We start from the raw sequence: 19,041 nt of genomic DNA, 5'->3' as shown, positions 1-19,041 counted from the left end.
ACACAAAAGTATGGTAAATATATTAAAATATATCAATAAGGAAAAAAATATTGATTTTAATAGAGTATTACCTACTTAACTTTTAGAGAGATTCAACATTAATTTGGTGGTCATTCATTATGATTCAATAATTAATTGTATTTAGTGCTTAGTAGAAATAATTACAAGATAAAAAGAACTTTTTATATATCACGTTTTGAAATTTTATGTTGAATCATATTATAAACTTGACAATTCTATGTATTAATAAAAACTTTTTATTGTACTTGATAGAAATACTGAATACATATAGAATACAGAAATGTTATTTTGACATTTCATATTGATTTCCATAGTAACGCACGTATGTATTAATAATTTAGTTGCTAGGACCCCCTTAGCAACCAACAATAATAATTTTCCATACAAAACAGAATTAACAGAAAATTAATTCAATTCTGCTTAAAATGGCTAAAAGTATTGGAAGAATGCATTGTCGTCGTGTTCTGATACATTCTAAAAGTTTCAAATGTCTAGCTAGTCGGGAAGTTAGTTAAACATCTTCAAGCGTCCAATACAAATCTTGGACAAACAAGAAAAAAATTATACTGGACACACAAGAAAAAATCTGTACCGGATAAACAAGAATACGAGCTAATAAAAACGTGGTAAAATACCTGTGTTCTACTGGTAGATACTTCATTGTATTGTTAACTACGTACATGTATTGAAAACATCTACTTAATTAAAATATATACTTAATTAAAATATTACATAAAATCTAGCGTTCAGTTTTGGCGCTCATCTTTGATTAAAAAATTAATAAAACACAATACTTAAATAAGTGCGTTTTAGAACAAAAAACAGTATTATTTAATGCATTCAGAAGTAGAGTTTATGACTAATATTATCTCGTTATTTTATTTATAGGTTTACCAGCACCCGAGCACAGTGATAATCCTCTTCGTTATAAATTTTCATGGTCTCCAAAAGGAGCTTTACTAAATACCATTGCGTCGGCGAAATACCTGAGCAGAGGACAGGTTTGTCTATATTTGACTACTACCATATTCGACGCTTGAACTTCGATATTTGCGCGCAAAAGTATACGTTCATATAGGTATCTTATTAATAGACATAATTTCTCAACCCCTACGACGAAGATTATTATTATCAAAGCTAAAAAGTTGAGTCTCTTGATATACATACAAAAAGCACATATTGTAGCGTGCACATACTGAACAATCGACATTATAATATAGCGACGACCTCTGTGCAACTTTGAGTAGAATGTAGACCCCGCCATTCCCACGAGGTTCAGAAGTTCAGTCAAAAGGCAATTAATAACAGTCTTTTACAAAGAAAATATATTTTTACATTTCATGCCTACTATATTTTATGATATAAGGTATGCATTTCAATTAAGTTATACTTAACTATTTATTTTTGTTTTATCTAACATTTAACGAAACATTGTTTAATTTTTTTAATGGTAGATTGTTGAGATATCTGCTGGAGGCGAGTTGATGTCCAGCCTGAAAGATCTGGATTTCCTGCCAGGGTTCGCACTTGAAGGATATCCCAACAGAGACAGTACACTGTATGCTGATCTCTATGGTATCCGATCCGAGGTCAATACGATTTTAAGAGGAACATTGAGATACAAAGGTAAGTTTATATTTAAAAAAAAAAACAGGTATTAATGGTTATCATGTAGACTGCTGTTATTAATAATTATATTACTGAAACAAATGTAATACAATAGGTTTATTTTTTTTTAAATAAGTATATATAATTATACTCACAGAGATTCAGTTTCTGAGTATAAATCTCCCTAATATTAATTGTTAAATATTGCATGTTTTAAAAGCATTTTAAACTAGGAATAGAAACTTGTTAGTTGTTGTGTAGAAATTATATTTATATAATTTCTATAAAAAAAAAGTGAACAGACAATAATTCCAGTAACATTGTGGTTTATTTCATGATAGTCAATGGAATTACTAGTATATTGGAATGATATATTGACAAATTTAATCAATATAAAAATATCATCATCTCAATACTACAACTAGATAACTTGATTTTCACTGTTTTTGAGATAGTTATTGAATATGATTCTACATTTTCTTCTCTACCAAATGATAAAACTAGGTAAGTCAGAAGTAAATGGGAACTGTATTAATTTTGTGTTTGAAAATATTAGATAACTTTAAAACCTAAATGCATTAAATTGATAAAACAATATGCCTACAATATTTTTACATACAATTGAACATTATTTAATTGTGTCCAATTAGACAAGCACAATTTTGCATTTTTAATTACAGCCTAGATTTAATTATGTTAATCAAGCAAAGTTTAAATTTCATTTTCTTAACAGTGACCAAATCAAAGTTATCTAGTTGAAGTATTGAGATGACGATATACTCACAGAGATAGAGATTCAGTTTCTGAGTATAAATATACCTACTATTAATTGCTAAAGCTAAGCATTTTAAACCAGCAACAGAAACTTGCTAGTTTTTGTCTAGTAATTTATTTGTAATTATTATATTTATATAATTTCTATGAAAAATAAGTGAAAAAGATAATAATTATTCTAGTTACATTATGGTTCATTTCATAGTAGTCAATGAAGTTACTAGTACCTATATTGGAATGGTATATCGAAAATTTAATCAAAGCTTTTATATTATACCCATAACGGTCATATAATCAAACGTGTTCAATTATACCAGCAACAAATTACTTTACTATAATTTTTATTTCACTACCAAATAGCAATTCATACACAACGTCATAATTTATACATATGGATCAGTATCGGGCTGATAGTATCCTAGAATATTATATTGACACATTTGCCGTTAAAACGTTATATTTTACGTAAATAATAAACGTAATCCGTCTTATTAATACAACATTTCTATGGAGTATCAAGTATAATCCTCAGAATGCTGAAAATTTAAGCTGGATAGATATATTACTTATATGTAGATTATCGGTTAAAAGCAAGCACCCAGTTATGTAAAACATACCTGACGATGGTGTGAAGTACCTGGTGTTAATCTTTTAATGACTATCTTAACTAAACACACTATTAATTATTTATCAAAGTGAAGTAGCGAACGATAATTTTATGATAAGCAGTTAATATCTACGCATGTTAGTTTCTGTGTACAGTTCACTGTCTATTTACCTGGGTAAACAGGGAAAATCTATTCCCCTGATAGTCGATTTTCCTGTTGGAAGACATCAATGAACATTATTAAACATTACACAATTATTATCATAATAAGATTCCAAAGCAATTTCACTGCACGTGTTGAACGTTAGCAGATTGATTACAGTATAAAAAATGAGGCATTCTTTAAATAAAGTAATTGTAGTGGTAAGTAAAACCAGTAACGTGATTTTGTTATTTGTTAGATATTTAACGGAAATCAAAAAATGTAAATTAAAACAGGCTGCGCATAGAAAACACGCTTTTATGATAGTGACAGGTAACAATGTGGCTTTCCAAGCGTTTGCGGGATAGAACTTTTTTTAATTATCGATTAAATACGCAAATACGAAAGACTAGCAGTATTAAATAATATGTCTAATTTTATTATCGAGAACGTTTATAAAGATGTTCCAAAATTCACGCAAGATTTGAATTTTGCGCCATTTGTGCGGGAAAGTGTTGGCAACGAAAAAAAGACAGCGTGACAGTTGACAGTTTGGTGTTATTAAAAATGGCGTGTTACATGAAAAACGAACGTTTTTTCATTGTTGAGCAGTATTTTAAAAATAATGAAAGCTTGGCAGCTACAATCCTTAATTTTCATACAAAATATGCTCTGAATTATGATTTAACTTCGTCAACTGTGAAGAGATTAATTCAAAATTCTGGGAGACTGGATCAATTGGTGATCGTATACACTCTGGCCGTCCTTCAAGAAGTCGTTCAACACAAAACATCGTAGCAGTTTGTGAAAGTGTTGCTGAGAGTCCAGGAACATCAATTCGGACCCGTCGTCGAGAATTGGACATTTCGAGAAGCTCTCTACAGCGTGTATTCTCACGAAAGATTTGCATCTTCATGCTTACAAAGTTCAATTGACTCATGAACTGAAGCCTACTGACCACGCACAGCGAAGAGAGTTTGTTGAATAGATTATGGAACAACAAGTGGATGCTGATTTTTCGAACAAAATTATCTTCAGCGATGAGTCTCATTTTCATCTTGATGCTTTGTTAATTGACAAAATTGTCGCATTTGGGGTTCATAAAATCCACGAGTGATTGTTGAAAACAAATGCATCCACAACAAAATTGAGCACTGTATCAACGAAATTCAGCCACATTTATGCAAAACGGTCATGGAAAATTTAGATCAAATAGTGCGTATGTGCCACCAAAGCCTTTTTATTATTGTCGAGTAAGAATGATAATATGAGTTATTACGAAATGTTATCTAATAAAGTGTGGATGGTGCTTTTTACCGTCAATAATATTATATTCTCTTTATGATTGTTGTATAGGTTTCGCCGAGTGCGTGCAGTGCATGCAGTTGCTGGGATTGATCGACCCGAACCCCCATCCGATGCTACATCCCGACGGACCTGACCTAACTTGGGTAAACCGGAATTATATATATTTTGATCCTGCGTGTGGGTTGAGTCGTTTTTACTTTGGTAGGTACCTTTGTGCTCTACACTAGAGCTTCTCAATAGGTGTACCCAAGCGATTGGTGTTCTCTGATCGTCTAGTTGCGTTTGGTTCGGTGGCATCGGCATTGCAATTATTTACAGCAAAGTGTGAAGACCAATCGAAAATATCAGTACGTATTGGCTAAGCTTAAATCTTTTTTTTTCTTTGGGAAAAAAGAGGTTCATAATGTTTTTTGTTTTAATGTATAGTCAATATTTTAATTCCAACCTTATAAAATAATTATTAGCCTCAGACTTGTTATATTCTGACCTATGGAGAAACTACCTATTTGAAAAAAAACTGATTCTCACAAGTTTGATTGGATTCGAAATCTGTATGCATACATTCATTTTGCATCCATCAATGTTTTGAACTTTAATATTCCATTTTCCATCGTGTCCGGAAACTTGTCACACACTACACCGTGAAATGTATCGGAAATATATGGCCGTATATTAAAGAGCGTCCAACCTCTTTGGGTCGTATAGTATCTACCCTTTTTTCCGACCATGTCCGATCCTAATAGGATCATATGGGCCTCCACAGAGTAGAGGTTTGTATTAACAGATTTTGTTTTGTACGAGAAATGGATGTCAGCCACTTGCTCAATCTATTAGGTCCATACCCTGACTCACACACAAATTGAAAAACAATATTTGTACTTTCCAGACCCCGGATTCGAACCTGAGACCCACGGCGTGATAGTCCAACGCTTAAGCCGTGCGGCCACCGTGGGCGTTAGTACCTACTGACATAAAATTCATGTCTAAATAAAACACGGTTCTTGTCGGTTTACACCTTACAGGAAGCCAGCAACAAACAATTTTTGAAAATAGCCGATTTACCTATTGTATTATTTGTTAGGTTAGGTTAGGTTAGGTTTTCATTCTTGAATTCATGAATTTTGCCAAAATCGGCTATGAAAATTGAATTAACGTTCATATTGAATCGAATAAAATTGGTTACGGTCATCTCTTTCCGATAGAGAGCTCACGGCGAACTGTGCCACGGTGAAATGTTTTGCAAACAATTGACATGTAACCATTTTCCAGTCGACTATTAGCAATCACATAATATGTCTGTAGAAAATCTGTCTTGTCGATGACCACTATAAATAATAAAAAATAGATTGTCTAATCGATCTAAAAATATTATAAATTCTAATGGATTCAAGCTCTGTACTATTCCATTTAAGACGTTTTTTGCGACCCGGGTTTCGCCTTTCGGCATCTTCAGGCGTCGTGTACACTCACCAAAGGCAAATACACACTGACAACGAACACCCTTAACTCTACCTTATATAGTAAATCGATACAATAAAGTAGGTAAAAACTCCATTACCTACCTATTTAGTCAGAAATTACAACAAAAAATACAATAAACAAATTATGAATAGCTGAAGTAAAAAAACCTAATTAGTAAAAACCCTCTCTTATTAATAACAATACACTGGACAGCATATTATTATAATAAATCGTCAAACCTAATAATAGGTCAAAATTCTTTATAACAATAAAAATACTACACTCAAGAGGTGTAAATCGTCAATTCTAAGAAAAAATAATTAATCTAGTTAACAATGAAATATTAGTCTTTAATAATACTCTTACAAGGTACCTACTTTTAAAACATTATTTTTTAACAAAAACAAAATTATACATATAAACTCGCTTAATATAACGCACCCCCAGTAAAATACTGTCGTAAGTCTGAAATGGGCGTTTTCGAGTTATGGATGTGGTTGGATTCGTATTTTTTTTTGCTATTTTAATAAAATACTATCGTATCTCAAACTCAAATAGTGTCGGAGAGAAAGCACTTAATACAGTACATTACTTTCCGAAAACTGTTGAATAGATAATAAAATAGTGTTGTAACTAAGTTACGACAGTATTTTACAAGAAGCTTTCTAAAAAACTAAAACAATACTTTTCAAAAAAATACTGTTGTAACTCTGTTACTACAGGAAAATCTTGAGATACAGCGTAATTTTCTCACTAATTGCATGGATATTATTGTTCCAAAGTATTCAAACAAAAAAAACTGGAAGCAGCAGAGGCAACAATTTTTGTTATCAACAATTAAATGGAAGTAAAATACAAGAAGTATGCAAAAAATACTTTATCAACACATTTGGGGCGAGTGAAAGGTACTGCTCCACTGCATGGAAAACAAGAGATCTTCTTTCCGGAACGCCAATTCCAGAACAAAGAGATCACAAAAATCACAAAAAAATTAGTGATGTTTAAAAAAATGATATAAGAGCTCACATTAAGTCTTTCCCAGTGATCGAGTAACATTATTTGCGTGCACAGACGTCCAAATTGTATTTAGATGGTAAATTAACAATTGCTGAAATGTATCGGTTATACAAAAAACAACAAGCTGACAGCAATATGCCATTTGGAAAAGAACACTATTATACGCATCTATATTTAATGACGAATTTAATATTGGCTTCTTTAAGCCTAAAAAAAGATTTGTGCGTTGAATGCGACCTATACAATAATTCTTCACCACCAGATGAAAAAAAACAACTTCAAGAAAAATATGAGACACATCAACCTGGAAAAAAGAGGCAAGGGATGAAAAGATCAAAGACGTAGCAGAGTCCCGAACTAATGGCCAAAATAGCGTCATTAATGTAGCTGTATATGATTTGCAGACTGTTTTACCGCTTCCTTGCGGAAATGTGTCAACTTTCTATTATAAACGAAAGTTTGGCAATGTACAATCGTACAGTCTATAATATCACTGAAAATATTGCAAACTGATACATGTGGGACGAGAGTCAAGCTGCATGAGGATCCAATAAAATTGGTAGCTGTGTAATCGATTACAATGCATGTAAAAAATATCACCACAATGAGCATTTTATTTTTTACAGTGACAATTGTGCCGGGCAGAATAAAAATAAATACATTGCTGCAATGTATTTATATGCCACCGGGAATTCACAAAAAAATACAACGATCTCTCATAAGTTTTTGGTCACCGGGCATAAACAAAATGAAGGCGATATCGTCCATTCTACAATTGAGCAGCAGAAGACCAGGGCTCTAAAAAGTGGACCAATATTTGTGCCCAGCCAAATGATTACCATTGTACAAACAAGTAAGAAAACAGGACAACCATACATAGTTAAACCCATGACGACAAATAATTTTCTCAACATGAAAAAACTAGCAGATGAAATCGGTAAAAATTACAACACGGATGAAAATGGAGAAAAAGTTTTGTGGCAGAAGATTAAAGTTATAAAAGTAGACAGAGACTATCCATACATTATTATTTTTAAAACCAGTTATCATGAAGAATGTAGGAAATTGAATGTTCGACAACAGCAAATAGGCAAACCGTTACCAATGGATGGTCTCAATATATCCAAAGCATATCAAGAGTGGCCAAAAATAACGACAATTAAAAAGAAGGATTTGCTTTCCTCTGCACCGCTAAACATCGTGAATTTTATTATGATTTTTTGCTTCTCTTCCAAGTGATGTTTAAAAATTAAAAATCGTATGTAAAAAAAATATTTTCCCATTAAATTAAATAATTAAGTATTTTTTTGTTGTTTTGAACTAATAATTGTATTTTTTTTTTTCAATAAATCTTTAAAAATTGTACCATAACTTAATATTTTGAAAACCTTCCTTTACAGTGCCCAACAAATTAGTTGAAATTATTAGAGTGATGGTAGGGAAATTTACATAGAAAGTATTAAGTTGATTCAAATTTTACCATGAAATTGTCAAATATCCTAATAAAATACAGTCGTAACTCAGAAATATTCAAATATCTCCGTTTGTATATGTTTTAGAGAAAAATGATGAATATAGTTGAAAATAGATCATGTTTTTCCATAAAAATGAGTAATAATTTTTACATTCAGACTTTTCCTGTATTTACAAAGAATATTTGAAACTTCAAATGGCTCTCCTGCAAAATGCCAATTTTTGACTTACTACAGTATTTTACTGGGGGTGCGATAATATATAACTCACCTACTATAATATATATACATATATATATATATATACACATATGCACATACGTTATACAAATATACATTCTCATCCATAGACTCTCATACAAACATATATAAATTTTGTGTCAATACAATTGACCATATATAGTCTCATATGTAATACATCATATAGGATATAACAAAGGGCTACTAGGAAAGCTAAGTTGATCGTTCAGTATAGGTTAGCTTTGCAACTGTGCTCTATTTATTTCTAATATTTCTTGGTAGAATAATTTATAATCACCCGTATGACTGTGAAGTAGTTTTGCACCCTTTTCAATGTCAAACGTGTGTTTTTCATTTAATAAGTGGTTAGCAAACGTTGAAGTATCCTTCTCCAATCTTTGGGCTGCTAAATGTTCTGAAATTCTAATATTTAGGCTCCTCGTAGTTTTACCAATGTAAAATTTAGGACAGTTGTTACAGTCTAATTTGTAAATACCGGATTTATTTTTAATCTCTATGGAGTCCTTATTATTTATTAATAATCTACCAACTGTGTTATTACAATAAAATGCCGGTTTGACATTATTTTTGGACAGATGTTTTTTAACTTTTTCACTGGTTTTACCTATATAAATTAATCTACACCAATGATTAGCAATGACCGGTATGGTAGGTTCTATACCTTTATATAATAATTTAGATACTAACTTTATTTTCTTTTTTATTAAAAGTTTGTCTATAAGAGACTCCTCATAACCGTTGTTAATAGCAATTTGTTTAATCGTTGAAAGTTCGTTTTGAAAATTTGTTTCACTTAAGGGCACAGTTACAAGTCTATGTATATCTGAATGAAATCCGGCTAGTTTATATGCAGGTGGATGATTCGAGGAACTATGTATAATGCAATCCGAATATGTCGGTTTTCTATAAATGTTGAACTCATGTATGTTCTTTTCTATGTTAATATTTAGGTCCAGAAAATTAATTTTCTTAACACCAACTTCTAATGTAAATTTAATATTATCATCTAGTGAATTTGAAAAATTATGGAATTTGGTCAGTTGTCTATCTGTACCATTAAACTAAAAACTAATATCTCATAGTTAACTCGATTAATTATTTTTTCTTAGAATTGACGATTTACACCTCTTGAGTGTAGTATTTTTATTGTTATAAAGAATTTTGACCTATTATTAGTTTGACGATTTATTATAATAATATGCTGTCCAGTGTATTGTTATTAATAAGAGAGGGTTTTTACTAATTAGGTTTTTTTACTTCAGCTATTCATAATTTGTTTATTGTATTTTTTGTTGTAATTTCTGACTAAATAGGTAGGTAATGGAGTTTTTACCTACTTTATTGTATCGATTTACTATATAAGGTAGAGTTAAGGGTGTTCGTTGTCAGTGTGTATTTGCCTTTGGTGAGTGTACACGACGCCTGAAGATGCCGAAAGGCGAAACCCTGGTCGCAAAAAACGACTTAAATGGAATAGTACAGAGCTTGAATCCATTAGAATTTAAATTCAAATTCCATCAAGTACCTTCGGTCGAAAGTATTAATATTATTAAAAATATTATGTTTCCTTAAGGCCATGCATTAGTTGAGGCACGGTCTAAAAAGATCGTTGCTAGGCGATGTGCGGATTGCGGGTCGCGGGTGAAAATGACGCCTGTCAAACGAAATATTATTTCTCATATAAATCCAACATACGTCCATTTTATGTTCTGTTTATTATTCTATTAGTATCAATAATAATATATTCATTGACATGTTTGCTTTTTAAAGTAAATGGGTAAAGTTTTTAGTCATCTTTACACGATTTTAGAATTAATTGGCCCGTCGCCATCACGCAGCAAAGTGACGTGCGTCCGACTCCACGTTCTCTCAATGAATGCGAAGCAAGTACAAATTTTCGTCGCGCGTACAGTTGAACATTATTTGGCGTTTCACTGATGCGTCACCTTAAACAATCGCAAGTAGTCTCATTGCAAGATAATAATTATATGTTAGATTACGAATTATTTAAGGTAGCTATATCTACGTCAGTATTCTTCAGTGTGTCGCCAAAATTTTGTGATATAAATAGTGCGTCGTGACTAAAAAAATATTGGGAAGCACTACCCTAGAAATACTCATGAAAGAGAAGATATATTTGTTGACATAAAAAATAGCATGAGTTTATTTTCGGACATGCCGAGTAGTCTATTTTGATCTTTGCAACACGCATGTCAATATTTTTTTTATATCATTGTTTATGTAAACAGGTAAAATATTAATAAAACTTAGTCCAGACTGAGAACATCCTTAAATAGTTTCTGTAAATATTTTCCATCCGCGGTGGAAAATAAAAATATATGGACATTTATATCAGAAAATATAAATGTCGAAACGATACAGTTATGATACAAACAGTTTGTATACAATGTTTATTTATTCACGAACCAATACTTTATCTTGGTCTGAAAGAGGTATAAAATGTATGTCTATCTATATCAGTGGTGAACAATACTTTCCCAGTGTACGATAATAATTATTAATGTAACCTTACAACTTCGTGGTTACCTTCAACTGTGTTGGACAGAGAATCACATGGCGATATTTCAGTTTGAAATTGGATGTGTTTAAAAGAAAAGTTACCGCGTGGTATTTTTATATTTTGCAGGGATTTGACAATAGCTACTACATAATGAAAAGGTTTGATGGGAAAATCTTGGAAAGATTTTACATTGTTACACTGTACATAATTAAACTTTTTTACACTGTTTTAGTAATAGGACTTGCTTAGTCGGTTGCAAGATATAGCAGTCATTTTATTTGTTTCAACCAAAACAGGTCTATCATCACTTATGAGAATTATGAGAAACTTATTTTTACTGATGATTGCAAAAGCAGAATTTAAACAATATATTAGTTATATTCTATCAAAATAATACGAAATCATAATAATTAATACACCAGTTCAGATCCCTTACTATGAAATTTACAAACATTATAAAATGCTATCATCCATTAATTATAAAATTTAATGTTTGGTGCATTAAAATAGGTGCTAGTAAAATTATAACCTTGTAGTGTTGAATTATATCCCCTCGCATAGTTTTTGGTACGTGGCGCGTATAATGATGAATGGGCGTCAAATTGTGAGTTTAAAAAGTAAACAATATTTAAGTTTCTTTTTGTGTCGAAGATAATTATGTAACATACTTTTCAATAGATGCATCGAATTTATGAACAGACGAGTTGATAAATAGAAAATGGATAAATTTGTTGAACCGATAAAAAGATTCTACATCACTGACATATGTGGTACACAGTATTAAGCAACTTACTAAGCTGGGTTTATAGCCAACATAGACGTTCGAATTACAATTCAAATGATACGAGAAGGTTTCAAAAGTATAAATATAAAAATGTAATAAAACTAATTTTGTCAAATATTATGGTTTATAATAATATAGTATTTATATTTAGGACAACACTATTCTCAATCTATATCTTGTGAAAAGGACATATGGCAGATGCTTGGATATCGATTTATCGGTATTTTATTGTCAGAAATTTAATTGTCAGGATTTTGATCGGATTTTGATTCACCCGGTATTATTAATAGATTTCTAATAATCTATTTCCTGGAAATATCAGTATAATGTAAAATTTCGAGACACCTTTCTTGCATATTATGTCAAATGTCTGAAAAATGAAAATATTAATCTTTGAAATATATATATATTTCTGTAGATCAAAGCTAAGCTTTGTCATTATTAATTGAAATCAAAGCAAGTCCGCCATACAAGCAACACGCATTTCTGCACCAGAATGGTCAGTCTGATAGAAGACTTTAATTATTATTTTATAACTTTAAAAACATATTAATCGTTATTCCAGTGCGAAGTAAACTATGAATAAGTACATCTAGTTTAGATATCACTAAACTATTACGTCTGTGCTACGTATTACGGACCATTCTGCATTTGATTGCGATGGGTAGCCTTACGTCTATATGGAGATTTTCATTCTAACATCATGGTTAAAATACCACAGATAAATTGGCATTTTGTAGCTACCTTCTATGTGTATGCAAGGAATGAATTTTGATGATTCAGATATAATATAGGATAACTCTTTTAAGGGTGATTTTCATGAAAATACAGAACAAAGCAAAAATCTGCATGGGTCAGACAAAAGGCAGGGTTAATAACAGCGTGAATGAAACGATTTTTTGTATTGTTCGGGTAAAAGGTGTCCCGCACAAGCGAGTGTCAGTTGCGCAACGCAGGGGATTGCAGCGATTGTGTATAATGCTCTGCCGAATAACGGAATATTAGTAAGTTATAATGCGCAGTCTGTCATAATATGGTCAAAAATAATATTGATATATTTTTTCTTTACATTATTACGATGACGTCTTTGTTTCCCCATGTAGACTAGTGGTTGAATGTGTGTTTAGATAATAATAAACTTTGTACTCTTGGAAGTAGAAACATTACGGCTCACTTAATAATAGATATATCGATTATTACTATAATTGTAAACAATATTGGTAACATACAGTTTCTTCTTATATTATGGATCTGCAGTCCGGGATGGACTGTGGCCACTTAAGTAGACTCCATCATTTATATCAGTCTTCCACTCTCTGTATCCAGCATGTAGGCTGTTGGTAACCGAAAGAAAGTGCTAAATTGAATTTTGATTTATCAGAAGTTTAAAATATTATATTTTACAAAAAAAAAACCGCTGGATCCTTTATCAACTAAGCTTGCAGTGGGTTGCATCCGCGAAAAATAAATATGTGTATAAACATGATCCACTGATTACTTTATATACACTATTGATACACTTTCCTCTTGCTCATACAATAATATGGAATATTATTTGTGACGTCATCGGCGTATTTGCTTTAGACAAGGATCACTTTTTGTGCTCCCCCTTGAATATGTGAAAAGCCTGCGATAATCAAGATTTCACAGCCATATTACACGTAAATATTTTTTTTACTGCTCGTTACAGTTTAGTGGTTAATAAATTCTCATAATCAAATGTTTTGTTTTGCAACCGTGCCCTTGGTTTTTTGGACAAAGTGGGTAATCAAATGATTGCTTTCCATGTCAAGGTAAACATTAAAATATTATGTTATAAAAATAAGAGTTTGCTAACGAGTCTTTGTAATTATGCGCTAAAAAAATATATTTATTTTAATCGCCTAGTTAGGAGTCAGTTGATAACTCCCAGCGCTCGAATGTTTCTACGTAGGTCATCAAACCATCAACGACATCTTCCCGAATTTTTATCTCTTTGTTGTTCACTAAGCATGGGTCATTTTGTTGGTGCTCGATGATCCGTCCGTCTCACTTGCTCGATCCATAGCAGGCATTAGGTTTTGATAAATCTGACAAAAGATTATTGAGCTCAAAATTGCGGTGATGCCACCAGATGCTATTCTCCCAGATGAAACCACTGGATTTTCTTTACGGAGCACAATACTGTTTTAATAGTGTTATTATACAACTGTCACTTATAAAATCACGTAATCGTAAATTGATTTTTTGTAAGCAGCCAACTAAAAGGTGACTTATAAAAAAATATAAATTTACATCATTCATGCACATTAAGCTGTTGGAATAATCAGACATAAGTAACTTTATTATTATATTGTTTTAATCCAGATTTAAAATAATACCGGCAATAAAATGTTTTATGAACCGGTATGTATCCCTAGATTTTTCGTTTTGGCCTCGCGTCGTCCGGTTATATAATATTTCCTCTACTCTGTTGAACACCTCTTGACTGGTTATGAATAGATACATATTAACAGTGGTAGACAAGCAATATTTTATAGCACACTAACAAATATATTACTTAATATGTTTTGTCTTGAATATCTGAAACGCATGAGAAAAAACATAATATGAAAATGTGTAAGAGAATATACGCGCATAAACGCAAATTTTAAACTAACTATTTTTTTTTATTCAACAAATAAATCACAAGATTTCAGAATGTAACTTTCTAATCATTGAACATAAATAATTTTGAAAACATTTCTGAGAAAATAATATATTATAACCTATAGAAAAAAATCTTTTTTTAGAAAGATTTAGTACACCCGAGAGATGCAGGTTCGATTCATGGGGTGTCTTACTGTTTTCAAAAAGACCTTTTCTATTGGTTATAATATATTTATTAGGTTACAAAATTATGTATGTGCAGATTTAAAATTTGAAAAATCAGACTAATCATTTTAATCGGGTCGTGAAAGAAAAAAAAATATTATTATCATAATAATTTGAGAGATGCGTACAGTTCGGCAATAGCATATGGAGCGATTAGAGTATCGAGAGTTGAGTGATCCAAGAGATTTAGGGAAATTATAATATGGATGGTGTATTACTGTAACCATGTGCAACATACATAATTAATCAAAAAATAGAAACATTATGGATGAGAACCATCATCTATCACCTAAGCGTCGCCGTTTGATAAATGAATGAGTTCAGGAGATTACATAGACTCCGCCGTTTTTGCAATTTTCTATGGCTGGGGGTGCAAGTCTCATTCAGGCCAAAATATTATTTTATTTAATATGTTTCTGAGTTGATTACCTAAAATTACTGAAGAAATGTTAAGTTATATCTAAGATTCGAGTGACTAATTGACAACTGATATTTCTATGTCTTTCATAACGATCAGCGAGCTTGGTTGTGTAATTTGTCCATTAGCGATATAGAAAAATTGACTTGCCAACATCAAATTTTAATAAAACTATTCACTTAAACTAGAGATCAAAAGGTTGCTCATACTTGTTTCACTTTATATACTACGCAGCCAAGAGACTTTCCCAGGTCGCGCTTGCGTTTATGATTTTTTTTTCATTTTTTCTGTCCCTTTTAAAACCGCGCAGCTCGTTTACGGTTAGCTGTGAAAGGATCTGGCATTTTTTTGACAGAATTTAAATTGAAAGTGGTTGGAAATTTTCAATCTGCGGGTCGCGGGCCTTTGACTCGTTTTGATTTAATTAGTTCGTCCCTCGACCTTTTTTGAGAGCCGAAAACCAGCAATGTTTTGAGGGTTGATTTTTATACTTTTTGGAAAAACGCCTAATCGTCTTTTATTAAAACAATGTGAATTTGTGACACGTTTAAATTATGGCGCCATTATTTTTTCATTTCAATAGTAACATAATTTGAAACATTATGTTCATTCACCTATAGTTATTTTAATTTTATAGGTAGATAGTGTTTTAAAAATAATAATTTGCAAGTATCTATATACATAACGATATAATATTATTATTTAAAATATATCTATAATTAACTATTTCTTTTATTCAATGAATAATTCACAAGATTTGAGAATATATCATTCTGATTATTGAACATTGTTAGCAAGTGCAAGTAGTTACATCTAAAAAATATTAGAGAAATTCCACGACGTCGGTTAGTAATCAAAGTAATAGTAAATAGTTACCTACTTTGATTTAAGAAACAAAAATCGATTGCCAAATTAGCTTGATTTGGAAGAGCGCTGATAAGTAGGTATTAAAAGTGACAATAGTTAAAATTTGTCGCAATTGGTTATAATATACTCTCTCAGAAAGTGTTTTTCTAAATTATATGTAAAATATATCTGCAGTATTTTTATAGTTAAGATTGTCTACAAGTCGAAAAATGATCCATTATAGGTGCACAATAAAATTATTGTAAAGATATCAAAAATCGTTATGATGTTTTCAATATTTTTTTGTTTTAGTAAATCTAAACTAAACATTATTTGCATATAGCACCCTTGAGTGCCTATATGGTATCTTTAAAGGTGAACAACAAATGAGTCAATATGCGCAATCAGTGTTTACATATGCATGGGAATGTATACTTATTTTATTTTTCATACTGTTTTTGTGATACTGCATTATTTATTTGTTCTTAACACTGTTTCTTTGTTTATAAATGTCATTTTGTAAACGTTTTAAATTTATAATTTGTTATGTCCACGGTAAGTAAAAATAAATCAATTTGAATTTGAATTGAGTAATGTAATGTCTCTTCATGTAAGATAAATTATAAAACTACAAGAAGCGCAATGTGACTTGTAACCATTGTGAGCATGTGAAAGATGAACCCTTAGTGAAAGAGAATTGCAAAAACTTTGAGGAGCGCAATGTGGCTTGTAAAGGTACATGTTGGGCATATCGTGGAAAGACTATAACATAAATCAATGAATAAGGAGGCATACAAGAATATGCAATATATTAAAAGTCACAAAGTTGATAACATGGCAATAGACCGGACGTGTCGCTCAGCTGGACAAAAGGTGTCATTCAGTGTTACCCAAGAGGCATTCAACGACCACAGGGATTCTGTAAAATCTAGTAGATCATCACCATTCCCATTATGTCAGGTCCGAGGTCGAGAAGACTTAGCTGAGTTAGAGGAGGTCTTCATCTAACAGTGATGATGATTATATATGTACGATTTCAGCCTACATTATCTTTATAAATTCATTCATTCAAATAATGTATTCAGCGTATTAGTTAGTACCTACTGATCATTTGTTCGACCTTTAGAGTTCAAGTCATTCAAATAAGAGTTATATTTATATGCGCAGTAGGATACGGTAGTCTCGAAGGACTGATTTGAACCTGAGTCAGAGTCATCGGTCGTGGTGTGAACTAGTGAAGTGACTCGTTCGTAATCCGCATTGGTCGTCTTAAGGCGATACATCAGTGAAACGGCAAATAATTTTCAACTATAGGCGCGACGAAATTTTGGACTCGCTGGCATTCGGAGGGAGAACGTCTAGCTGGTAACACGTCAATTTGTTTCGTGATGGTGACGGGGGTATTAATTCTTAAATCGTATAAAGATGACTAAAAACGTTACCCATTTACTTGAAAAAGAAAACATCTGAATGAATATATTATTATTGTTACTAATAGAATAATAAACAGAACATTAAATGAACACGTGTTGGATTTATATGAAAAATTATATTTCGTTCGGCATGCGTCATTTGCACCCGCGACCCGCAATCCGCACATCGCCTAGCTACGATCTTTTTAGACCATGCCTTAACTGAGGTATAGCCTTAAAAATGGTCGACTTTTTAATTTAATTATTGAGAACGAATCATCAAATGTAATTGACTCAAAGTCTCTTAGTCATATTTAGAGTGACTCTATTTTCATGTATTGTATCATTTTTGTGAATTCATATAGAAACTTTGCAATGTGTTCCAATCGTCGAGATAGATGAAAATAAAGTTTCCACGGTGAAAAAATACCGGAAAATACACCAAGGGTTGTATAAAATCTCAGGGAAAAAGAAAAATATTCGTGCGTTAAATTGTGTAATAATATTACTACTTCCCTTCTCAACAGCGTCAGTTGATCTGCGAATGCTTGGGTCTGGCAGATGACGACATCTTCTACGAGAATCTGAAGACGAGGGTGTCAGAACGAGGCGGGGCGGAAGGAGCAGCGGCTCTCGAAACTCTCGGGTTGCTCGACGAGGCCCCCGTCATTAAACTTGGAACACCGCTCGACACTCTCAGCCATTACTTGTCAAAGAGATTGGCGCTTGGTAAGACAATTTTCATTCCAAATTTAAAAAAAACATAGATTTAATAAATATTTTTATGCAAAAAATATAATAAAATAATTACAAGATAAAAAGAACTTTCTATGTACCACGTTTTTAATTTTTTTGTTGAATCATAAATTATATAATAAAAGAATTATATTAGTAAATAAAAATAAATATATTAATAAATACTTTTTTTTGTACTTGATAGAAATACTGGATAAACATAGAATACTGAAATGTCATTTTGACATTTCATATTGATTTCCATAGTAAGGCACGTATATATTAATAATTTATTTGCTAGGACCCTCTTAGCAACCAATAATAGTGTTTTACTTTTTACGAATTTATACACTATTATTGTATTATTATTATAACTTTCCACACAAAACAGAATTAACTGAAAATTACATCAATTCTGCTTAAAGATTGCTAAAAGTATTAAAAGAATGCATTGTCATCGCGTTCTGATATATTCTAAAAGTTTCAAATGTCTATCTAGTCGGGAAGTTAGTTAAAAATCGATTGCAAGATTTGGACACACAAGAATATAAGCTAATAGAAACGTGGTAAAAATAATACTATTGACCGAAGATAGAGTAGGTACATACCTATTATACGTTTTATAACTTTGCACTTTTACCTCGTATAAAATTAGATCAAATGATATTCATTTGTATTAATATAATATGTACCTACCTACTAATAAATAAATAAATACAAAATATATGTACTTACAAAAAAATATTTTTACAATAATATATTACATCATTTTCATCCTAGAGACGGAGTGCAAAGTTATGA

General features: G+C 31.5%; 1 protein-coding gene across 1 annotated transcript in view; it reads left to right on the top strand.

The window, feature by feature from the left end:
* LKRSDH (lysine ketoglutarate reductase/saccharopine dehydrogenase) overlaps positions 1-19,041 on the top strand; it is a 316,693-nt gene that overhangs the window by 293,281 nt on the left and 4,371 nt on the right. The window contains exons 16-19 of the mRNA XM_085960429.1: positions 910-1,022; positions 1,476-1,647; positions 4,509-4,603; positions 18,033-18,234. Of these exons, the coding sequence (XP_085816555.1) occupies positions 910-1,022; positions 1,476-1,647; positions 4,509-4,603; positions 18,033-18,234 (582 nt within the window). The remainder of the gene's footprint in view (positions 1-909; positions 1,023-1,475; positions 1,648-4,508; positions 4,604-18,032; positions 18,235-19,041) is intronic.

The sequence above is a fragment of the Rhyacophila brunnea genome, unplaced genomic scaffold, assembly GCF_057557595.1.
Source record: "Rhyacophila brunnea isolate RB1 unplaced genomic scaffold, BYU_Rbru_1.0 scaffold_11, whole genome shotgun sequence".
Taxonomy (NCBI): domain Eukaryota; kingdom Metazoa; phylum Arthropoda; class Insecta; order Trichoptera; family Rhyacophilidae; genus Rhyacophila; species Rhyacophila brunnea.
Note: the sequence above shows the minus strand (reverse complement) of the source record. Positions and strands in the feature narration are given on the sequence as shown.